Genomic DNA, 26,817 nt, shown 5'->3' with positions numbered 1-26,817 from the left:
TTAAGGACAGGACACATTCTCAGACATCAACAGATCACCAATTTATAATTGGAGGGAAGTGTAGGGGGTAAAAGTTGTAGAGGGAAAACATTGATGAATACAGTAAGCTGGTTCCAAAGGATGTATGTTGCAGTGTTTATTTGATGATAGAGAGGCTTGCACATTGTAGTGTAGCATGGACAACTGCATCAAACAAGTCTTTGGGCTGAAAACAACCACCACACCAGTGATACTTAATTCAAGGTAATGTAAATACATAAAGGCAGATAAAAATGGCCTAGGAAGCTGTGAGGTAGTAGACAAGTTTCCTAAATATCTGGTGTCAAATTGGAAAGAAGGAAGTTAGATGAGAGTTTGAAGTAATATTTATTATGATGTGATCAAACATGCATTGTAATATTGGCATAAAGAAGGATAGATACAGGAAACAGTCCATGCCTTTTCAAATGAACAATTCTGGCAGTTATTTAAGAGATTTAAGGAAACAATGGAAGTATGAATATAGGTAACCAGACAGTGATATGAGTTCCAGTCACTTGAATGCAAATGTAGAGAATTAACAACTGTGCAATGTCACTTGGTCAGGGTATATGAGAGAGGTGGCATGGAACACAAAAATAACTTCAAGTGGTACACATGACTGTTGAGTGTGACTATACCACCGAATATCTGAAACACTGAAAAGATGACTTTGGAAGATTGCAGAATTTGGCTGAGAACTTGATGTTTGGCAGGTAGATTGCACACATTGTTTCAATCACTGCACAGTACAGAAGTCACACTGAAAAATTAGTTTTGACAAACACAATAAATGTCATGTGAAATAACATCTGTACAATATCTATTGACACTACAATCCAAGAGCATAGTGGCTCAAACAACTTCTTAAATGTAACTGTATCAAATTCAACAAAGAGATTAATACACCGAATATCTGAAACACTGAAAAGATGACTTTGGAAGATTGCAGAATTTGGCTGAGAACTTGATGTTTGGCAGGTAGATTGCACACATTGTTTCAATCACTGCACAGTACAGAAGTCACACTGAAAAATTAGTTTTGACAAACACAATAAATGTCATGTGAAATAACATCTGTACAATATCTATTGACACTACAATCCAAGAGCATAGTGGCTCAAACAACTTCTTAAATGTAACTGTATCAAATTCAACAAAGAGATTAATACACAAAGACTAAGCGGTGCATCAGTAAGAATGTAAGACACAGTTTGATAGGGTTCATATACACAGTTTGTTAAGATGATAAGATGTGAGCTATTCATTTTCAGGGTCCGGTAAACTGCTTCACGAAGTCCTTACGAACAGTGGCCAGTGGACATTCAGGTACGATAAACAACACAGGTAGCTGCAGGTGCTTAGGGGTGTGTGTGTGTGTGTGTGTATGTGTGTGTGTGTGTGTGTGTGTGTGTGTGTGTGTGTGTGGTGAATGTGATATGAAGCTAGGTAGTAGCATGTATCGTAAGCCTAATTTCTAATGTAAGCTTTCTCTGAGAAGGAGAAACTGATACTTTCAGCAGCACTAGTTACTTACACTTATTTTTCATTCCATATCATAACAGATCTCTCTAACTATTTTTATATAATCTCATGTCAATGATATGGAACTCCTCCAGTTAATAACACAATTTATCACCCTTATCATAATCATCAATTCAGTGCATTAAAATACCTCCCATTTTCACTACAAGGCACAGTTTATGAAGAAATTATTTTTACACACTACAAATGCAATTTAAAATAATTACCTTTAATCCTTTGGCTCGATTTATTGCTCTCAATGGACGAAGTACTCTCAAAACTCTTAGTATTTTCACCACAGAAATTGCGTTTGACCTAAGAATGATGAACAAACAATTACAGGTAAAGTTTAAAATAAGAAAAATATCTTAGAAAGAGTAAGTGATTAGTATCCAAGTAGCATTTAACAGATCTTTTTCTACTCCTTCATGTTATGGAACTGGATGACAGTTCACAAATGTTACAGAATGTATTGCTTGTGATTATCCTTATATGTGTAAGATTTATAATTTATAGAGTGCAGCAATCAGTCTTTTTTTTGTTTTTTGTTTTTTTGTTTTGTTTTGTTTTGCAGGTTTTATTACCCAAATCCAGATTTCCATTACTGCCTAGCCACTATCAATGCACTATTTTCTTATCTTGATGCATGTCAGTTCCCTGTTGTTCGGGCATCAGTCACAGTTTTTTGATGATTTATTTGAGCAGTTAATTAATGAGCTGCGTAACAACTAATCCGCACTTCAAGTAGATGAAGCAACCGATAGTCATAAAGATATTCATTTGATACTGATGTTCATTTTGTTGACAAGTTTAATATTCAAGAGGAACTGCTTTTCCATAAGTGAATACTGGAAACAGCTACAGCTCAAAGTCTTTTTATTGATAAATACTTTTTTTTAATCAAAATGGGATACCATGGCACAGTTGCACTGGAGTATGCGCAGATGGAGCTCACTCAAAGTCTGCAATTTATGGTGGATTCCATGCAAAAGTTAAAGTTGATGCAGTATAGACTCACTGCATGATACACGGGAGGCTCTGGCGACTCAAAAACATAGCCCACCCCTTCATTAAGTGCAGGAAACGGTTATAGGGGCAGTTACTATTAAGGCATACTGTATAAATTCATGGCTTTTTAAAGTGCTATGTGAGGAGATGGGTGCTGAACACACTCAACTGCTCTTTTTTTTTTTTTTTTTTTTTTAGTAATCCTTAATGGTTTTCAAGCGTAAAGTAGTAAAAAGAATGTCTGAACTGAAGAATGATGTTTTCCGTTTCTTAAAGCAGAAAAGTCACTCTCTGGCACACTGTTTCAGCAATGTAGATTTTCTATTGAATATGGCTTAGCTCACTGACACTTTTGAGGAACTAAATATTCTTAACACATCACTTCAAAGTTATCAGACAACTGTACAATTCTCGGAATGAAAAAGTGAAGGTGTTCATACAGAAATCAGAGCTGTGGCAAACTTGAATGCAATGTGGCATGCTAGATATGTTCCTTACACTGGAGTCATTGTTAGAGGACACAAATAATACAATGCTTCCAACTGAGATAAAAGCCTGCTTCCACCACCTAGTAACACTAAAAGCACATTTCAACAAGTATTTCAGCAATAATTTTGATAAATATAATTGGGTCAAAAATTCACTCAACAGTACTCCTGGAGCATCATATCACAAAAAAGAGCAGTAACAACTTATTTATCTCAATTGTGATACTTCACTGAGCTGTAAATTTAATGTAGTGTCTTTGTTGGAGTTTTACATACATATTAGCAAGGAAATCCCAACACTGAGCCATAATGCAATGAAGATCCTGACTCAGTTTGCAACAACACACTTGTAGAAGACTGGCTTTTCAGCTTTGGCAGCTATGAACTTTGTAATTTAAAATTTTGATGCTCTTGTAATCCCTCTTTGCTGAAATTGTAAATATTTTTTTTTATTTCACAGTTTTTGAATAATTGAAAATATGATAAAGATAAAGAATTTGTTCCCATATTTTTGTTACAACACTTATAGCAGTTTTGGTTTCTGTTGTGTAAAATCCTTCTAAACTGGATTTGCTAAACCTGAGAATAAGGCAAAGAAAATATAAAAAGTGACTATTTTTTATTAATAAAAAAGGTTGGGGTTGATATTACTTTCCCTTATGAAGGGGAGCAAAGATAGAAAGTTTGAGAACCACTGGAGTAGAGGGATTAGAAAAATATAGGACTTAAAGAATGAAAGTATTCCTTGCCACTGGCGATATTTTATACATAGGATCTGCAATAAATAATATGTCTTTTCAAAAGCAGTTAAATATTCACATCAATATTTTGTTAATGATAGTAGCTGCTGTGGAAATTCTTTTCCCTATATCAAATAATGGAAAATCCAGAATTGATTTGTTGTGCCTGTCTGCAAGTCAACATTTCCACTATATGGTGTGTAGTTATCTAGCCTTTCCTAGCATTACGATAGATTTAAAGTAGTTAACAAGAACTGACTCACTTCCTACTCTGTGTACTATCATCTTTTGTGAGGTGGTGATTACTTATTTCATCACAGAGACAATGATTGGTTTAAGCAGCCAGATGTTGTCTGACAGCTGACTAATATTGTAAGGAAAGAGTAATCTGGATTGCATGATCCATGTCTGGATGCTTCCATGTATTAGTGGTTTATGATATTTGTGATATGAAACAGAAATGGGTTACCAATCTCAAATTTACCTACAGGATGTAGAGCTGCAGGATTAATGGAGGTTAATTAGTCCTTCAACAACTGAAGAGTAGCATGCCCAACTCTACAGAGCGATATTCCTATTATCTCTTCAATGGACTTGAGTAATTTTTAAAGGGAGAAATGATAATTTTGTGAAAAGTGATAACAAAATCTTTTGTTTGAAGGCATTTTGATTATTTTTCGACCGTGACTGTCTCAAGAAATATGTAAAGGTTTTTTTAAATTACTGCTACCAGTCACAAACTTTGTCAACTATTGTATTACTTATTTATTAGTGACATGTTTTGAGGCAATACCTCATCTTCAGACTAAATGGCATTACAAAAACAACTTTACAATCAGCATGACCTTATTGTAAAGTTGTTTTTGTAATGCCATTTAGCCTGAAGATGAGGTATGCCCTCAAAACATATTGTTAATAAATAAGTAATACAATAGTTGACAAAGTTTGTGACTGGTAGTGGTAATTTAAAACAACCTTTACAAAAATCTTTTGTTTCTCAATTGCTTTTATGTAACATTACAATATTCTAAGCCTGAATTTCACTGAGCTGTATTTCACAATGGAATGAATTTTTTAATTGTACACTTTACACATTATTTAATCATTCTTACACACATTTCCAGTTTCTGAATCATAAATGTGTTACAGTGTTATTTCTTTGTCTGATATATCTCTGGTGTATGTGCACATAATAATTATTTTCCAAAATATCTTCAGATTACTTGTGAAATTGCAACAACAAATACTTCAGTGGTCAGGCATACTGACTAAATACATAAATAGTTGCTGCAGAGTGTATATTTCATGATTGTTCATTAAATGTGCTACCAGGCACAGGCACAGCTGACAATTAACTGGTGGCTGATAATGCACTTTGTAAACAATTGTATAATTTATTAAATTTATGAATTGGAATCCTATATGAATTATTTTATGTAACCCACATTATTTATAATATGAGAAGCCTCTCATCAGACTGGTTATGTGCACTCAAAGCAAAAGGTGAGAATGATAAAATTATTTCATTTCAAACACTATGGAGCATACCATTTGCTTTCTTGGATCAAAGCTGTATACAATCCTTTACTATCTGGACACTGACACACATTTTTTAAATGGAGCACACATTTAAAATGTGATTCATGATTTTTTAGAAGAAAAATTGTTAAAACCATCATTAATAATTCAAAACATTTTAAATTTTTAATGAAAATGAAATGAAAGGCACTCAAGGCACTAAGTGAAATTTAGGCACAGGAAAAGCAGTGAAAGTCTGTTTCCAAAACAGGTCAAAAAATGTAAAACAGGTTGAGAAATGTAAAACATCAGCAGCTGAGGAGTGCAAAGTGTTGTTTGAATACACTGCCATGTTTTTCATAATTTTTAATTCGTTGCATGTCTTGCATGATTTAAAGCTTACGTACAGAGAGCATCTGTGCATTGTTAACATTCTTGTGTTTTTCTGTCTGCCTGTTGCCTAGAATTTAGCTGCATAATTCATCCGAAGATACTTTTTTAACTAATTGTCACTTTAGTACAGTTTAAGGTGTCTTAGTGCTTTTTTAGTTTACTGTAATACTAGCATCATGTGTGAAAAATGTGGATGTTGCCATAGTTTGGTTAGTATGGAAGAAATGTGTCAGGATTGATGGTTGATGTTTCACTGCGGTGACTGTAATGGGAAAGACAGTTAAGTGTCAGATCAGGCTCTCCTGTAAAGTTCTAGATTATGTAGTTGAGGCAGGAGAGTTGTGAAACAATAATGAAAGATTTGTGTCATTCAGGCATAATAAGAAATGGCATATTTTGAATTAGATAGGTTTGGGGGGAGGGGGGGGGCAGAGACAATGGGAGCTGTGGAAATGTGACAAGTAATAGACAAAAAGAGAGAACCTCAGAAATCACATTTCAAATTGCAGTTAGGAATCAGTTTCACTTGCTACCAGAAATAGGAGAAGAGCCTGAAGTACTTTCTGAGCAAAGTAGAGTGCAGTAGACTTGTAGGAACAACTTTAAGGCTAGGTCAGTAGAAAAGTCAAGTAAAAAGAAGAGAGTTGTGGGAGGGATGTGTGATAAATGATACAGGGACAGCAAAGCCTAGGACATCATATCACAAGGATCATAAAACATATTGTTAAGTTTAGCCTAGTGACAGAGAACATAGGGCCCTTGTGCAGAAAAAAATGGTTCAAATGGCTCTGAGCACTATGGGACTCAACTGCTGTGGTCATCAATCCCCTAGAACTTAGAACTACTTAAACCTAACTAACCTAAGGACATCACACACACCCATGCCCGAGGCAGGATTCGAACCTGCGACCGTAGCAACAGTGCGGCTCCGGTCTGCAGCGCCTAGAACCGCACGGCCACCACGGCCAGTCCTTGTGCAGAAATTTTGATGAAAATCATCAGGTATTTATAGAAGGCATGACTGGAAAAGGCTTAGATAGTAGCTTAGACTGTACATTCATATGTCACTTGGAGAAAATAGGAGCAACAACACCACACATGTGAAAGTTTGACAGTGCCATGACCAGACTTGGGTTAACACAGCTGTCAGCCACGTAAAAATAAGATCTCATATCTGTGCATACTTGTTGCTGCAATTGGGAGATGGGGATATACAAATCGAGGCCTGCACCTGAATAAGAACGGGAAGGACAGGTTAGCTGAGGAGCTTGGGGAAAGTATAAGAGGGCCACAGACATACGAGATAATATTTCTGTGATTAATGAAACCAGAGGGGACACATTTTTTTGGATTAGAGTCAGGCTATAGCGGGACAGTCTTGAAAGAAATTCGAACTGAACAGAACAATATTATATGTAACAGTTTCCAGAAAAGTAAAATTAATTTTTGATTCTCCAGTTTCTTCCAGCGTATTTCTTGCTCAAACAGTCCACGGGTGTGATGCTGGTCCTTAGTGCCCAATGGGGACAATATGTCGGCGATTATACATGTCGCCATCGTCAGGTGCGCTTACGAACTGAGCTCCTGAGGGCGGGCTGCCATCTTAAATCCCCTCCCCTCACGAGGAGTCCTCTCCACGGTCCGTGTCTGCATGTCAGCAGTCGGTGAGATGCTTGTGTCGCCAACTGTGGTGGCATCGGTGTAATTGCCTTGTCCGCCCTAGTCACCTATTCGATCCTTTGCTGAGTATCTTTTTAATTAGACTCAATGTTGGTTCCCATGCCCTGCTAAGATTGTAGCCACAATCTCGGATCATGAGTCCGTCTGTGGTATGAATTTTGATAGCCTCTCTAAAGACACTGTCCCAGTATTTAGATGTCTGTGCCAGGACCCTGGTATGCTGGTAGTCTATTTCGTGATTTTATGATGAAAAGTGCTCTGCATCCACCACATTGTAGGGGTGCCCAAGTCAAGTGTGCCTCTGATGTTCTCGGCAACGATCTTCGATGGTGCGCACTGTCTGTCCAATACAAGTCTTACCACATTGACACAGAATCTGGTAAATGCCAGCCTTCGGCAAACTGAGTTCATCTTTGACACTTCGCAATAATGTTCGCATTTTATTTGGTGAGCAAAAGACAGTTTCTACTTGGTGTTTCCTCAATATTCATCCTATTTTCCCCCATACCACACGCTGTACTGTAGAGGTGGGGCAGAGAGCGTGTCTGATCTGCCATTCCGAGTACAGCGTTTTTCCGGAATACAGTTTTGAGGTGTTCCAGCTCTTCGGGCAGACTCTCTGCATTAGAGATGATGCACATCCTGTGCACCAGTGTTTTTAGCACCCCATTCCTCTGTGCAGGATGGTGGCAGCTATCTGCTTGCAAATACAGGTCAGTGTGTGTTTTCTTTCTGTATATCCTGTGGACCAGGGTTCCACCTGCTCTTCTTTCGACCACGATGTCCACGAATGGTAATCTTACTTCTGCTTTCACTTCCATAGTGAATTTGATGTTTGGATGTATGGAGTTCAGGTTTTTAAGGAAGTCTAGGAGCTTGTCCCTTCCATGGGGCCAGATCACGAACGTGTCATCCACATAACGTAGAAAACAAGTAAGTTTGGATTTGGATGATATCAAAGTTTCCTCCTCGAAGTACTCCATATAGAAATTCGCGACCACAGGCAAGAGTGGGCTCCCCATTGCAACTCCTTTTGTTTGTTCATAGTATTCTGAAGAATTACATCATTTACCTCTACGTGGAGGAGATGTATCGCAGCATGAAGCAATTTCACAAACTGCGCCACTGAAGGATCCGTTTGCTGAGTGCTCTTGCTTTTCTGAAGAGATGTCGTTTCGTTGTGCCAAACTTTGCTAAGGTCATGCATCACATCAATTCTGCAGCAGCTAAAAGAATTATGAAGCGTGCTAGCCTTGCCTTGGTTCATGAGAGGGTACACTTTACCAGACGCAGCCTTCAGTACAACTACCAGGGACAACTTAAACTATACCTACAACTAGCCAATCATTTTAATTCTGGGACCTGGGACTGGGTTGATGATGTTACCTGGGTGACTGCCAATTCTGCACATAAGAAGACCTTGGGATGTCAATTATATAAATTTTCTTCTCCCTCTGACAAACCATCGCAGAAGGCTCCACGCAAGATGGTTATCAATCTCACGGACATTGATCTGACTGGGGATGCAGTTTCTGTTCTGGAGAAGGGACTTAATTTTGCTCCCACACCTAGGTTCACGCCGGTAGCAGACATTGTCAGTGCAGTTGAACAGGCTGCTGCATGACTACCACCTGAAGCAGCTGAGGAAGTATGCCTGGATGCCTGCTGTGCTCTGACGAGAACTAAACCGATCAAGTCGAATATTACCAGCAGGGAGAGGGCAGCCATTCAAGACCTTTCAAGACCTGAGGCAGAGCACTGAGACTGTTGTCTTACCGGCTGACAAAGGCAATGCTATGTTTGTTCCTTCCCTTAACAACTATACTGTGAAGATAAAGAGCATGCTAAATGACAAATCTTACAGGAAGATCAATGCTGACCCCACAATGAAGGTGGAGAACAAGACCAGAGCAGCTCTTCTCAAGGATGCAGATTTAGCAGAGGGTGTCGACAAGAAATTGACACCTCAAGGACCTGTACTGCCAAAACTTTATGGACTCCCTAAAGTCCACAAAAAAGGGGCGCCATTACCCCCAACTGTCAGCAATATTAGGCCACCTACATATTTGCTGGCCAAATACCTGGCAGAATTACTAAGCCCTTAAGTGGGTAAATGCCTCATCACATTTGTAATTCTGTGGATTTTGTAAAACGTCTCGACATCTTCAAGCTGAAAGACTCAGATATCCTGGTCAGTTTTGACATTGTTTCATTATTCACCAGGGTGCCTCTTCAAGAATCAGTTGAGCTTATTGCACAGAAATTTGACAAGAAGATGACCAACCTTTTCAAGCACATTCTGACCTCCATGTATTTTCTCTTTAATGGAGAATACTATGAACAAACAGAAGGAGCCGAAATGGGGAGCCCACTCTTGCCTGTGGTCGTGAATTTATATATGGAGTACTTCGAGGAGGAAACTTTGGCGTCATCCAAAAGGAAACCTACTTTTTTTCTACGTTATGTGGATGACATGATCGTGATCTGGCCCCATGGAAGGAACAAGATCCTAGACTTCCTTACACACCTGAACTCCATACATCCGAACATCAAATTCACTATGGAGACCAAAGCAGAAGGAAGATTACCATTCCTGGATGTCATGGTCAAAAGAAGAATGAATGACACCTTGGGCCAAGGGGTATACAGGAAGAAAACACACACTGACCTGTATTTGCAAGCAGATAGCTGCCACCACCCTGTGCAGAGGAATGGGGTGCTAAAAACACTGGTGCACAGGGTGCGCACCATCATTGACACACAAGAGTCTGCCCCAAGGACTGGAACACCTCAAAACTGTATCCCAGAAAAACGGGTACTTGTAATGGCAGATCAGATGTGCGCTCCGCCCCACCTCTACAGTACAGCATGTGGAGATGGAAGAAGCCATAGAAAAAGAGATAGCCACTGCCTATATATCGTATACTGGCACATTATTGGGGAAAATCGGATGAATATTGAGGAAACACCAAGTAGGAACTGTCTTTTGCCTACCAAATAAAATGCTAGCATTATTGGGAAGTGTCAAAGATGAACTCAGTTTGGCGAAGGCCGACATATACCAGATTCCATGTCAATGTGGGAAGACTTATATTAATCAGACAGTTTGCACCATCAAAGATTGTTGCCGAGAACATCAGAGGCACACTCGACTTGGGTACCCCAAAAAGTCGGCGGTCGCAGAGCACTGTTTGTCTGAAAATCACGAAATGGACTACCAACATACCAGGGTCCTGGCTCTGAAATCTAAATACTTGGACAGTGTCTTTAGAGAGGCTATCGAAATTCGTACCACGGGTGGACTCATCAACCGAGATTGCTGCTACAACCTCAGCAGGGCATGGGAACCAACATTGAGTCTAATTAAAAAGACGCTCAGCAAAGGAAATGAATGGGTGACTAGGGCAGATGAGGCAATTACACCAACGCCACCACAGACACCGACACCAGCATCTCACTGACCACTAATGCGCAGGCGCAGACCATGGAGAGAACGCATCGTGATGTGAGGGGATTTCAGACGGCAGCCTGACCTCAGGAGCTCAGTTCGTCAGCGCACCTGATGATGGCGACATGTCTGATTGCCAAAATATTGTGAACGTTGCACACTATGGACTGGCAGTACAACTGTGGACTGTTTGAGTAAAATTAATTTGATATACCAGAACATTAAAGGACTAAAAAACAAGAAAAATGAGCTTCTTCTATGTCTATAATGTGTGGAAACTTCTGAAGTGAAAGACGTTCTGTGTCTCTCTGATCATCCTGTAACCACAGGGATGGAGAAGTTAAGTGTGAGAGATAAAACTTAGTTTCATGTTCCATGGATCATTTGCATGATAAATCATAATGATGTGGGAAATAGTCCTTCTACATTCACATTGCAAATTAATTTGTAAATATGGCTACATGCTGAACATTTAAAAGCTTTTTGTGTTATTATTATTATTATTATTATTATTATTATTATTATTAAATATATGGATGTGAGTTAGTAATTCCTACCCCCAACATTTTACACTTTACAGTAACAGAAATCTTATACAGAATAGAGCTAGTTATCAAGGAGAAACTTTTTCAGTTTGTTTTCAAATTTTCCCTCACTGTCTGTCAGCCATTTTATATCACTGGTTACGTGATCAAAACTTTTTGTTTGAAGCACTATGGGGACCCCTTTTTGTGCTAAAGACAACATTAATGTGGTGTAATGAATGCCATTTTTCTTCTGGCAGTGTAATTATATACACCATTGTTCCTCTGTAACTGCTGAGGATTATTTACAACAAACTTCAGGAGGGAATAAATATACTGTGAAGTGGTAGTCAAAATGCCCAGTTCCTTAAACAGATGTCTATAACATAATCATGCCTGAGCATCACATGTTATTCTTTCAGCACATTTATGAGCAAGACATTCTTTCATGATTTCTTCCCAGTCGGAATTACATTCCCACATTATTTTGGTTAGATTACTAAATACAACTTTCTACCTTCTCTTGAGTAGATATGACATTATCCTTTGGTTGGATATACCTTCACTCCCATGAAACCTCAATTTATCTAGGATAACTGTAAAATGTCTTAGATAGCTCACAGCAAATACTAACTGGTGCTATTTTATTATTAAATGCTTGTAAATTTGGCGAGTGAACATGTGAATGGCTTCCTCAGTAGAGATAATCTTCTAAAACTCAAAATGTGATTTGCTGAGGGTGATATTGTTGCTATGGTGAGATACTATTGTAGAATACAGCACCTTCTCAAAAATTTTGGAAAATGGTGTCAGCAGTGCAACAGGTAGGTAGTTACCGAAAGTCTCTTATCGCCTTTCTTAAAGAGGGGTTTATCAATGGCATATTTCAGTCTCTTTGGAAAAATTCTTTGTGTTAGTAATGCATTACACATCTCAGATAAGACTGGGCTTATTATATGAGAACAAATCTTTAGTACTCTATTGTAAATAAACCAGATAAGCTATTAGTTTTGAGATAATGTACAATTGTCTTAATTTAAGAAGGATAAGTTGTTGATACATCCACATGATTGAATTTTACATGAGTTACTCTTTCAACACACATGGTTATGACTTTTCTCTTGAGCTGTTTTTCCTTATACTTTCTACTAAGTTAAGAAATAATTGTACACTATATTTGGTACCTGTGCCCTGTGATTTATAGCCCTTCCATTCAGTTCAGTACTGATGTTATCCTGTTCTGTGGCTAGTTGTCTTGTCTCTTGTTTCACTACATTCCTTAAAGCCTTAAGTCCACTGTTGGAATTGCTGATCCTTCAAATGTGCATGTTCCTTAATTTTTTTAATAACTTTGACTGGTTTTTGTCCTGTACAACTACTGCGGGATCTCTACTTGTTCTTGTCAACAGATACATTTCTCTTTTCCTATCACAAGATACTTTAATCCCTTTAGTGATCCATGTCTTTCTTACATGGCTGTTTAATGTCCGTTCTGATTAGCTTTTGCAGAAAGCCATTTTCGACTAATGATATGTATTTATCATGGAACAGATTAAGTCCTATGTTAGCATTTGGTTCATTATAAATTTCATCCCATGTCACCTTTCGTAAACTATTCTTAAAAATGTTTGTTCTGGAGTCATTAATTATTATAACTGATTTCCACTGAGGAATAGCCTAACTAACTATGCATCATGATCAGATAGAGCATTTGTCAGGGGTAAACAATTATTTTCTTTCTTAAAGCTTCACCAAAGAAAACATTATTAATAAGGGTCTTACTGTGTTATCCACCGGTGTTGGAGAATTAACTACTGAGACCAAATTGTAGGATCCAAATAAGGTTTCCAGGTCATTTTTCCTATCAGAATCCTTCAGAAAATCTACTTTTAAATCACTACAGACTATTAACTGTTTGATGCTGCCTAACAAATAGCGTAACAAGGAATTCAGGTTCACCATAAAAAATTCAAAATTTCCCAGTTGGGATCTATATACAGTTACAATTAAAGTGAACTATTTTTCAGTATTAATTCACAAGCATACACTTCTAAGTGGTGATTGCTACAAATCTACGTGTCTCAATTTTTTTGAACTTGTTTTCTGTCTCAATATATGCAACAACTCCTCCTTTTCCTGTATTAGCTTTGCATAAATAAGCAAATAGAGTGTAATCTTTTACATGTAATTCTCTAATCCTGTAGCTATGTAGTTCTCAGGCAGTCACATGATGTCTATCTTTACAGAGCTCTCTAAATTTTCAAAATATACAAGGAGCTCTTCTACATTATTACTCAATTCTCTAATATTTTCATAAAATAAGCTACCCTTACTTCCTGCACATTCTTAATAGTTCTGTGGGGCTGTTCTTTTATTTTGACTTCTTTTCTACCTGAACTTCAATTCTCACCTAAAAAACTTACATCTCTGACACCAGTAACCACAAGGATCTTGCTTTGTATGATGGTAGCCCCCACAAGCATTTTCTGCAAGAAGCTCAGCCAACCTATCTTTCCTCTCTACTATTCAGGTGTAGTCCACTTCTAGTATATCCCCATCTCCCTATCACAGCAACAGGTACTGCAGTCATATGAGATTTCATTTCAGTCAGCAGCAGCCTACTCAACTCAGCATTCAGATGGCTCACAGCAATGTTAACCCAGAACTGGTCATGACACTGCAGGATGTCCATAAACTCATATCTGTTGTGTAATTGCTACTCCTATTTCATACAGGTCACCCCTAAAGCTGTAATATTTGTCCTTAATCAGTCTGTTTCCATCCCCCTTTACTTCAATAACCAGATCCTCTTTGCCAAAATTTCTGCGGAAGTGCCTTATGTCCTCTGTTACCTGGCTAAGGCTAGTGCTTGATTTGTTACCCTGACATCCTGTTCCTGATCTGTCCTCTAACATGTAAAGGCCAGAATAAGTCAGGATCAAATATTACTTCTGTGCCACAAAAAATATTGTGATATTTTAAGAAAAGTCATTAAAATGTCAAGAAGTAGGTCCTGACAGAAATTAATAATGCAGAAAATAAGATTACAACTATATGAAATACTGTCAAACATGAGACAGGACACCCCACCAGTGCACAAGATAGCATAACAAGTAAACTAAGTGGTCATGTTGTGACATAATTCAGAAGTTGTGAGCACTTTTATTAATCACATTCTAAATGTAGCAGCAAAAATAGTTGAAGCAGCAAGAGAATATATTAAAAATGTCATTACCCAACATTTTAAGCAACCTGAAGTAGCACCAATGCCCTTCACTGAAATTAATACAGTTATAAACATTTGAAACAATTTACTTTGCAGATCAAAGTTTGGATTCCAGAAAGTTTGCTCAACTGAGAATGATATTTATACATTCACTCTTCAAAGATTACCAGCCTTAAATAATAATATCCGCAGCTGGAATTTTTGGTAATATTTTCAAGGCATTTGAGTGTGTAGATCATATAGAACTCTTAGAAAAACACAGGTTTTATGGAACTAATGTTTTTACACACAAGTGGTTTCAATATACTTAAACAGAATGGAAAATGTTGTGCCAAATAATTTAAACAAAGATGTAAGCGTAGACAAATTTAGTGACTGTGGAGAAACCACAAAAGAGTCCCACAGGGTTCAATTTTCGGTCCACTTATATTCCTTATATATATGTATAACCTTCCACTTAACATTCAATAAGTGGAACTGATCTTTTTGCAGACAGTACTAGTGTTATAACAAATCCCATTAAAGAGAAAGCCACAGAAGAGATTGTTATTGGTTTTTCAAAGAATTATTAAGTGGTTCTCTGAAAATGAACTCTCTGTAAATTTCGAGAAAACACACTACATTCAGTTCTGTACAACAAATAGTTATATGAAAAACTCAGGCAATGAACAGGAGTCACTATGTAGGGTAGAATGCTCCAATTTTTTCAGTGTACATATTGATGAAAATTTGAACTGGAAGATGCACGTTACTGAGATTCTCAAACAGTTAAGTTTAGCTACTGTTGCTCCTTATATAATTGCTCATCTTGGAAACAAGCTTCAGACTTATTTTACATATTTTCACTCAATAATGCCTTACTGAATAATTTTTCTGGGGTAACTCAACACTTAGAAAGAAAGTATTGATTGCACAAAGGTGAGCAGTAAGAATATGTGGTATTCTCCCATGGTCAACATACAGGTACCTCTTCAAGAAATTAGGCGTTTGAACTACACTGCCACAATAAGTACATCCACTAAAGAAATTCAGCATAACTATATCATCACAGTTTAAGAACAGTGGTGCCCATACCTGCAAACACTAGTGGAAACACTGACCTTTACCGCCTATTATTAAATCTGTTAGTGGCTTGGAAAGGAGTTCAATTTGCAGCAACCAAAGTTTTTAATTATTTGTCTAATAACATGACAGGTAACAAAGCAAGTTTTAAATGTAACCTAAAGTAATTACTCCTGGACAACTCCTTCGATTCCATGGATGACTTTCTACGAGGGCCGTTCAGAAAGTAACCTCCGGTTGATTTAAAAAAATACACCAAGTTAAATAAAAATATTTTAATATATACATCTTACAACTACATCTTTGCACTATTTTTCTACATAGTCTCCATAGCGATTGAGGCACTTATCGTATCTCTTCACAAGCTTTGAAATTCCTTCTGCATAAAAATCACCCGCTTGTGCCTGGAGCCAGCCTGTGACCGCATCTTTGAGCTCTTCGTCGTCATCAAACCGCTGTGACCCGAGCCATTTCTTCAAATGCATGAAGAGGTGATAATAACTTGGCGCCAGGTCTGGGCTGTAAGGTGGATGGTTGATAACGTCCCACTTGAAGGACTCAAGAAGGGCCGTTGTTCTGCGAGCAGAGTGAGGACGGGCGTTATCGTGCAAAAAAACGATACCGGAAGTCAGCATACCACGGCGTTTGTTCTGTATAGCCCGTCGTAACTTTTTTATTGTTTCACAGTACACGTCTTGATTAATGGTCGTACCACGTTCCATGAATTCAACCAACAACACCCCTTTGGCATCCCAAAACACCGTTGCCATCAGTTTTCTGGCAGAAAAATCTTGCGAGGCTTTTCTTGGTTTGGTAGGCGAATTTGAATGTGCCCACATCTTTGATTGTTCTTTTGTCTCAGGGTTCACGTACTTAATCCAGGTTTCGTCACCGGTCACGATTCTGTTTATCAATGGTTCTCCTTCGTCCTCATAACGTGACAGAAAGTCTAATGCAGAGGCCATTCTTTGAGTTTTGTGGTGGTCGGTAAGAATTTTGGGCACCCATCGTGCACAGAACTTACGGTAACCCAATCTTGCTGTCACTATCTCGTAAAAGAGAGTCTTAGAAATCTGTGGAAAACCACTAGACAACTCCGACATTGAGAAACGTCGATTTTCACGAACTTTTGCATCAACTGTCTGAACGAGTTCGTCAGTCACCAATGATGGTCTACCACTCCTCTCTTCATCATGAACGTTTTCTCGTCCACATTTAAATAAACGTACCCATTCACGGACAACTCCTTCACTCATAACTCTTGGTCCGTACACGGCACAAAGCTCACAATGAATAGCTGCTGCAGAATATCCTTTGGCTGTAAAAAACCTTATGACAGCACGTACTTCACATTTGGCGGGGTTTTCTATTGCAGCACACATTTCAAACTGCCACAAAAACTAAACTAGCGCAGTTACGACGTTCACTCGACCACGGCTTGATGCCGACTGACCTGTTGAGTGCGTGAACGCACAGATGGCGTCGCTACTCCCCCCACAACCCGCACTGTGACCAATCGGAGGTTACTTTCTGAACCGCCCTCGTATTTAAAAAATGGTAGCCTGAAAAAAGCCTTGTTTTGAAGTGTAGTTGCATGAGCAGGACTAAAAAAAGTAGTGTTTTCATTAATGATAACACTAATCATGTATACATATCCTGTAAACTGAATAGTTTCAGATTATTTTGATAAAATAATTGTTCAAATGATCTATATAACATGTTGTTAAAATACTAACATACTAGCCAAGCTGTAATTGCCTATCATGAGCACATCCACTTTTCATTACTCCGTTTCAAAACTGAATTGTGGTTTGGCTTAATAATTGTTGTCACTTAGGGTCTACCAGGTAATGATTTCTACACGCTAAGAATATTTTATACAATATAACGTAATTGTTGCTTTGCAGAATGTTGTAATTGATAAAATGTATTATTATTTTGGTCACCTAAACAAAACTAGTTTTTAAGTCGTATAATTGCTAAGTTTGGTTTTTGTTATTCTATATCTGAAAATTACTGCCACTTAAAATTCAAGCCAATCGTTATGTGACTAAAACTGGTGATCACTTTCTGGATAAATGATGCAGAGTAGGACTCCTTGACATATATTGCAGTCATATCCTAGGATCCAATGATAATGTTCTGTCACTGACCCTTGTGGCCAGTTATAGAGTATCTAGTGTGTACTTTTATTGTCTGTATGTTTATGATGAATGGAAAGCAGAAAGGGACACTGCACAGTGCTGTTACACAGTTCACACCTCTCTAACAGCAAGTGAGAAATACTGGATTAAGTTTAAGGCTTAGTGATATTCAAAATGGTTCTAGGAAGAACAAATTAATTGAAGTAATGGTCCTTTATTTTCAAAAGGATGTCCATATTATGTAGGTCATCATGAATTAAACTGATATCGGTTTCAAGCCTCTGATCTGACAAATTTTAATCCCTTCTTTAGAAACCATATCACTGTAACTGTCATGAAGTTGTTTTATGTTTTGATTGTTTCTATACAATTAGGTAAATAACCACTAGCTGAGGTGAGGCTGGAAAAGCAACAACTGCTGAAGTGAAGTGAGTGAAGATGTTTACCTTCAAGTACTTAATTGTCTTACAGAGCAAGAATACAGAACTACGGTGGTCTAATATTGTATATGTAACTTGCAAAATGCTATTTTTAAATAAACAGAATAAACTAAACTCATATACACATCCACCATACAGTTTACTATCAACAGTGTTACTGTCATCAGTATGTGAGATGGTACAGTGAGTCCCATGAATCAACCTAGGATGTTCAAGTAAAGAAAATAAGGAAAGTAAAATCAAAGTATTTTTGATTATTTTAAATTTAAATGAGGAATTTTGCATCATTTTGCGGACGGAAAAGTTACCTTAGGAATATTATTGTTGTTGTTAACTGTCACCAAAAAAGAAATGTAATGACCTTAGATTGCTAGGTAAACTGTTAGTTCATATTGTGATAAGGTCATCTTCATAGAAATATTCAACTTATCCACTAACTGACCTGCAATTCAAACCAAAATGAAATACGATATTTAAAATTACTGTTCATATGACATGTTATTAATCACTGGAGATTATTATGCTTTTCAGTTTTTTGCTATCACAAAATGAGCTGTCCCAGTGGTTAAAAAAATTTGACTAGCACTTATGGAAAAACTGGAACTGAATCACCATCTGAGCATTCCAATTTAGGTTGTCCGGTATTAAGCAAATGGCATTGTGCTTCTTTCAGAAAGACAATGGCCAGTTCCCCCAACATATTTTTGTCAACTAAGGCAGTGTATCCTTTATAATTACCAAGATGAACATAGGACATAACACTATAATAATCCTCCTTTGTTTTTTGTCAAAAATGTCCAAATGAAAACATCAAAATAGCAGATAAGAGAACATCAGTAGGTCTTTCGAGGTCTTATGTACTAAGATAGTAGGTAAATGGAAGAGTAGAAATTTTTTTAGTCCCACAGCTCAAGATTGCTTCAGCACAGGGATGTGTCAACAGAAACCTGCCACAAGGTGTAAACATTTCGACAAGGTTAGTCAGTCACCAAGAGTGCAACATCAGCACTCCTGTGGGCAAGTGCAAGTGAGCTCAGTGTAAAAGTAAGACAAGTGCACATCAAACTGCCTTCATTGTCCTCATAACATTGAGTAAGATGCACTAAACAGTAAACAATAACACTATCAGGGACCACATGGAGCACTTGCAGTGCTGAAAAAAACCCATTAAGCAAACCCAGAGACTGCTGAACACTCAAAATAAATGGGACTGATTCAGTCATTACAAATGGCATCTCACAGCAAAGTTCTCCTCAGTTCAATATAAATACCCTGACCAGCTAGCTTTGAGGCAGTTGATCAATAGGACTGTTCAAACTTGATTCTCTGATTATTATACTGTAACTCTTGTGTAAGATAGTTCCATTGTTGCCACAATGTGCCAGTCTTACACTTGCAGCCTGGCATAATGACAGAAGTTCCGTAACCATGGATAACTGATGCAACAGTCCGGGAGTGCAGCTGCCACTGACGGGTCATCCATGGGTTCACCACCTCCACTACAGTTCAGGGCATGAGCTGCTGTGATAATTTCAAACAGACAAAGGGGCCTACCTAACCAGTGGACCAGGATCAGCGTACATCATGACATCCGAGTTCACAGCATCTGACACTGCAGTCCACCTGATGGGACAACACGGGCAGTGATGAGAGGGGATCCAAGCTCTCTCAGGGCAGTGTATGAAACAATTACACACATGCCAGGGTCATGCCTTCTTCAAGGTGATCTACTGCATGGGAAGCATCTATGGATTGGCATGTGGACAACCTGCCAGACCATGAGTCACCAGCTGATACTTTCGCTGATGCAGTGACCTGTGGCAGCCACTGCTGACAGCAGATTCCACAATGACCTACATAGCAATCGGCCATCACTCAGGCCACAGCTATGAGATGTATATTGATCAGCAAATGCAGTATTAATTAATCTAGTTTTTTTGGCATCTAACAACAGCCCACATGTCCGCAGGCCACATATCCTGACAAATTAGTAGAGTTCCTACACATGAGTGGGCAGCCCCTACAAATGCAATAAAATTATCACTGAGACTCCATCCCCATTAAAAAGCAAATAACATTGATTTAAATTATAATCTTTACTTAGTCTGGATGAAAAGATATCAAAAAGTGTTCTAATTTAATTTAATTCATGTCACAACTGTAATTACAGTATGATGCAGCTGTTGTAGCCACACAGTATCCATCGTTCTTAGCGTGATATTCCTTAGTATTGAGACCTCTCTCTTAGCAACTTGACAAGGAAATTGTGTGCTCTATTCTGTTATGTTGTAATGTTTTTTTTCTAATGTTAAAGATGCTTTGCAGTTCTACCACAATTAGAAGATACAACAGTGTTGTAATCAACTTCTGAAGAATGTCAAACAATAGAAAATCCCATGTCAAATAACAACATGTAACAGTACAGACCATCTGTCATTCAACATCTCATCATTGTGGTGTGTAGCAATATATCCTATTTCATACTGTTGAGGAGAGAGTCACTCAAACAAGCCTTTCATAGATTTCTGTGTCTTATAAGGGCTCTTAGGTGTTCTGGATGTCTAAAGCAACAACTTCCCATTCCTCCCTTCCATTTCGATAACTGAAGAAAAAGATTTTCGAGATGATGCAGTACAGTTAGAGTTAGCTGCATATTTTGTGAATTTTACCTCCTGATATGTCTTGGTTCAGTATTTACTTGTAATTGTCAGGAGTCTACTGAAATTAATAATTTGATTCCAAATATATATTATAAGTGTCTGAAAATATTTGTTGAGAACATCTACCTAAGGGGAACTCCTTTCATCTGGGTAATGCTACCTTTTGCAAAAGATTAACTTTTTTTTTCCTGAGACAAGTTACATTAGATCTAAAGACTGAAGTGCTCTGCTACAGACCCTGGATGAGATTATTTTGTGTTTCACTCAGTGCACAGTACATTATTTCACATAATGCAGGTGTGTATAACTCAAGAAACACAGCAGATATAAGAATGAATTACTTGCTGCATTTGTTGAGATGTTTCATGATTAGATCATTAAATATTACACTTATAAGATATTTTTGCAGTAGTGTTAGTGAAAAAGGTAGTGGCAGTGGTTGCAGAAGGAGTCTGAATTTAAAGCTCAGATATAATACTATCAACAGATTTATCACAGCTTCCATCTGTGCTACAGGTATTCCTGTGGTGCTAATATATACCCACACTGCACAATATTTCTGTGAACAAAATCTAAAATGAGTTTTACCTCCGACTTGGAGTACAGCTTTCATCTTGTGGACTGTTCACTTCTAGTAAGAGATCCAGATTGTAAAAATAAAATAAATAACATAACTAAGATTGCTTATTTGTTATTTTTATTGAGTATTAATGAAGACTTCAAAAAGGTAGCAATGAGGAATAGTTCCATTTGGTATAACTCCATTCCTAACAGAATTATTATTTTTCTTGTCTGCTCTCTTGTGCACATGCTACACATATACTCGTACTATGCAAATACAAAATCTCCACTTTCTTATCAGAGTTACATATTTTGAATCCTCATTATCCAGTACATAAACAATCTGTATTAGATAACAAGGGTGTAAATGGTACATGCAAGGTATTTTTACGTAAGGAAACATTCCAAATTTGCAATTTGTGAAAACCTCTTGCACTTTAAAACAATTTTATCCTGATAATAATTCTTTGTTACACAATTGCCATGCCTTATTTTAAAGCACCCATTCTTTTCTTTTTAAAGAACATCTTATCTCTCTTGATATTTTGTATTTAAAAATTTATCACTACTCTAAATTACTGTATTTGTGAATGTTTGAACCTTGAAATGTAATTTTTTCAAAAATAAAAATTAATTACTATTATTATTATTATTTGATTACTTTCTCAGACTTTTTAGAAGTCTGGTTAAGAATGGAGTGACGCGGACCTTTATCAAGCGTCACTTCCTTTTTGCTGTACGGTACATGTTATATTGCATTTAGGAACTTTCGGGTAATTGAACATGTATCAATAATTACGGATTTCTGTAATTGTATATATATGTTTGGATGTAGCTGTATTGCATTGATGTATTGGTGGATATTGTGTGGTATGACTCCTGTAGTTGATAGTATAATTGGTATGATGTCAACTTTATCCTGATGCCACATGTCTTTGACTTCCTCAGCCAGTTGGATGTATTTTTCAATTTTTTCTCCTGTTTTCTTTTGTATATTTGTTGTATTGGGTATGGATATTTCGATTAATTGTGTTAATTTCTTCTTTTTATTGGTGAGTATGATGTCAGGTTTGTTATGTGGCGTTGTTTTATCTGTTATAATGGTTCTGTTCCAGTATAATTTGTATTCATCATTCTCCAGTACATTTTGTGGTGCATACTTGTATGTAGGAACGTGTTGTTTTATAAGTTTATGTTGTAAGGCAAGCTGTTGATGTATTATTTTTGCGACATTGTCATGTCTTCTGGGGTATTCTGTATTTGCTAGTATTGTACATCCGCTTGTGATGTGATCTACTGTTTCTATTTGTTGTTTACAAAGTCTGCATTTATCTGTTGTGGTATTGGGATCTTTAATAATATGCTTGCTGTAATACCTGGTGTTTATTGTTTGATCCTGTATTGCAATCATGAATCCTTCTGTCTCACTGTATATATTGCCTTTTCTTAGCCATGTGTTGGATGCGTCTTGACTGATGTGCGGCTGTGTTAGATGATACGGGTGCTTGCCATGTAGTGTTTTCTTTTTCCAATTTACTTATTATTATTATTATTATTATTATTATTATTATTATTATTCATATATAGGACCAATAGGACCATGCAAGGCACAATCAATCAATGTCATTTTTTATGGTTGGCCTTCCATTGTGTCCAAATTTGTTTTATTCTTTCAGAATGAGATCTCCTTCTTTCACCAGACCACAGTGTTCCAGTCTGCTTTCTGATTTCCCTCTGACCAACTTTTCAATCACGTATCTTCCAACTTTCCAATCATGTATCTTCTGTCTGAATGATTTTCTATCTGTAACTTCTGCCCAAGTTACACCACCTACTTTAAGATCCTCCTTAATCACAGTGATCCATTTAATTGCTCATTTCTGGCCTTACTTCTGCTTCTGTAGAATTCTACTGTTTGTTTTGTCAACCTACTGGGTGCCATTCGTTTAATGTACCCATAAAACTTAAGCTTTCATTTTCTTATGTCAGCATGTATGTCTGTGTATTCTTCTATTTCCTTATTACTTCTCAATCCGTAAGTTTCTGCATCAGTACTTTTGGGGCCTAATATTTTCGTAATACTTTTTCTTTATTTCTTTTGAATTTCCACAATATCCTTCATTCTATTTCAAATTCAAGTTTCTGCTCCATAAAGACAGTGATTACAGTGTTGTAATGCCTAAGTTTACTGAATTTAGAAAGTGATTTTTTGCTATAAAATTTTGTGTTAATCTGAATGCAGTTGCCATTTTTTTGACAGCGAGCTTCATTTGCAGCTTTTCCCAGACTATTTTCTTGTATTATTTCCCCCAGGTAGCAAAACAAAACCAAATCAACTTTGCATCTGTCTTGTAGCAAGCGGCGAAGTGGTCAGCGTCCGTTCACCAGTGATGCGGCTGAAATTTATATTCTGGAACTAATCCTTCCAGTCTTAACACTCTGAGTTCACTCAATGAATCTACTCAACCCCACCTGCTTCCAGGTACAATCACCATGGGGCATTCTGATAATCACAATATTACTCCAGGTGGTCAATCCACCACCAGTATTACTGGCACAACTGATCTTTTGGATACTGGGGTGGCCAGGTTAAAATGCAATGTGATTGAACAGAGGAAGTTGGAATCCTCTGACCAACTTAAAATAACAATTTAGTTAATGAAATATTTCAATCAGAAAATTTGAGTTTCCAGAATTTTCTTAATTGGCTTTGCTAGAAAGCATAAAAACGTATGCAAAAAGACATAAAAGTGTATGTAAAAATCCCATTAATAAAAATAGATTCCACTAATTGTGCTATTTTGAGATTATTTAATCTATTGTTAGACAAAATAGGTTCACTGCTGAATGTAATATGTTTTCTCTACTTTTCCTGTCTTTTTTACTACTATTAAAAATGTAGTAACCATTTTTATCATTTTTTAAAAACAGTCCTACACATATGTTTAAACAGATGCTATGAATACAGCCGCAGTCAGTCTGCATATAGCTTTCATTAAGTAGTGTTTACTGTCTCTGCTAATCAATTATCGAACTGTGCTTATGTAGTCAGTGTGTGTCCAAAATCAGTCAGAACTATGTAAACATAGTCACTTATGGTCCCGACTGTGCTTTCATACAGTAATGTTAACATAGTGAGTCACAGCTAAACTTGAATCACATGAAGTTAAACTCAGTACTGTGTACAGTCATTAGTGTAAAGTCAGTCTGCTAGGAGCTACCATAGTATACAGACACTTGGAATGACCAGTTATTAAATGTTGACAGTGCATTACTGCCACATGTGAGTTTGTTGATTTGTATCATTGCAAATGTGAAGCTTAGAATATAAATGCTGCTATTGTCATAAAGGGCAGTAAAAAGCTATATCAAATTTATCATTAACTGGACAATGAGAGCAGATGACGACTTATGAGACACCCTTTCAGTCAAGACAGTGGACTTACAACATTCCTGAGTTGTACAGAAACAGCTTTCTCTTGCCACATTTGCATTCATCTAAACCTTCCTGAAGTAAATGTACCAATGAAAGAAAATCAAGATGCTGTATAACAATATTTAAGAGGAGGGATCAACACTCCACAAATAGAAGTGTTGCTGAGTACAGGGCTGTAATGTAAAATGAACACAAAATTGTTAAGCTTTGAGATCTACCCTCACATATAACTTTACATATTATTTTACACTTTTTGTTTCTGCTGAACTGAAACATGTCTTCATTGACTCCAACAGACTGAATACAATGTTGCACCACCACCCTTCCTTGTGAACTCCACAATCTGTGGCCAGACAGGTCAGCTTGCTGCGTGTGAAATTCTGAAGTGTGGCAAACAGAAAGATGCAAGCCTTCAGCCTGGTGCAGTGGAGCACTGAGTTATCTCATGCTGTGCTGTCTCAGGCCCTTCAATGTGCCAGGAGTCCCCCCCCCCCTCCCTCCCAGTAGCTGAGTGGTCAGTGCGACAGAACAGGGACTAGGTGTTGTGTTGTTCTAATCATCATCATTTCATCCCCATTAATGCACAAGTCACCAAAGTAGCATCAGATCGAAAGACTGGCACCCGGCGAACGGTCTACCTGACGGGAGGCCCTAGTCACATGACATTTACATTAATGTGCCAGGAGTGGCACCTCATCATAACAGAACAAGGCTGAGAGAGTATAAATTCTGCCCATTCTGCCCTAGCAGTATCTGTCCTTGTCTGCTGCCTACATTGAGGAGTACTCCATCCCAGCTTGCAACCAGATGTGGGTCATCTATCTTGTCTCCACCAGATGTTGATCTATGGACCTCTCCTAGGCCTGAAGTGGTTCATGCTTCTATATATGCCATCTGGCTGGAGTCTCCTCCTGGCCATCACTGACCAACCTGTGCCTTGGAGCAACCTGCACCTAACATACCATCAGTAGGTGCTGCTAACTTCTCAGCACTTCCTCACCTCACCATCAGTGGAATGCCTAACACAACAACATGTTCACAAAGCTGTTGACACAGTGATTCCGCCATGGCTGCCCTGCTACTTGCTAGTGACCACGTGGTGCTAACACACAGCCTTGTGTTATGGTGACACAGGCTCTGCCACTGTGATGCTGCCATACACTACTGTGTGAGCTCTAGCTAAACAAAGCATGATTTTTATATCACTGCATTTCTGAGTCTACAGTTTGCTGGAAAGGGGTGCTTCACACCCATCACTCTGCTCACCATCCTGAGTTGTTTTTCACCCTGGCAGTTTATAGTGTCAGTGACTATTGGACCATCCTAATGCTTAATGGGGTTGTCTGCTGGTAACAACTGTTGACAGAAGTGACTTCACTGTTCCACACCCGTAACAACTGTTGTCAGTAGAGCCAATGATGTTGAGCAGTCACATGGGTCAGCATATGGCATCATCATATTATCACGGTGAGTGTCGACAAATTGTTTTGACTGTTTCCCATTCAAGTTGGTCAAGATGTTTCACTGGCCAATGTGGTCAAAGCACAGCTTGTGAAAACAGGGTCTGGTACAGATTTGAGGTAGTTTGGAGGGTACACTAAAGAGAGATACATAGATATGTGCCCCGACAGATGTACACAACATAATTTTCTGGGGCCTAGTACCTCCCCCAGTTGTCACCTGTAGTTTTTATTACATGTAGAAGATATGGGCATTACAGCACAGAATGCAACAATTGCACGTGATTAGCACTTTGACATGAAGATTAAATGTTGTGAAAATAGTTACAGTTTTGCTAATGTTTTTTCTGGTGTTCATTCTAACCCATTTCATCCTGTTGTTAGATACAATATTTATGATGAGTAAATCAGGGGAACAGATGGTTACCACTCTAGAAGCATTTCAGTCTTTATTATATCAAGTAGCTCAAAGGAGGGAAGATAATAC

General features: G+C 37.8%; 1 protein-coding gene across 1 annotated transcript in view; it reads right to left on the bottom strand.

Moving 5' to 3' along the window:
- The window catches only part of LOC126248026 (muscle calcium channel subunit alpha-1), a 922,345-nt gene that overhangs the window by 244,547 nt on the left and 650,981 nt on the right, over positions 1-26,817 (bottom strand). The window contains exon 22 of the mRNA XM_049948623.1: positions 1,770-1,857. Coding sequence (XP_049804580.1) covers positions 1,770-1,857 — 88 coding nt within the window. The remainder of the gene's footprint in view (positions 1-1,769; positions 1,858-26,817) is intronic.

This window comes from Schistocerca nitens, chromosome 3 (assembly GCF_023898315.1).
Source record: "Schistocerca nitens isolate TAMUIC-IGC-003100 chromosome 3, iqSchNite1.1, whole genome shotgun sequence".
Classification (NCBI taxonomy): Eukaryota; Metazoa; Arthropoda; class Insecta; order Orthoptera; family Acrididae; genus Schistocerca; species Schistocerca nitens.
This window is presented reverse-complemented; position numbering and strand designations above follow the sequence as displayed.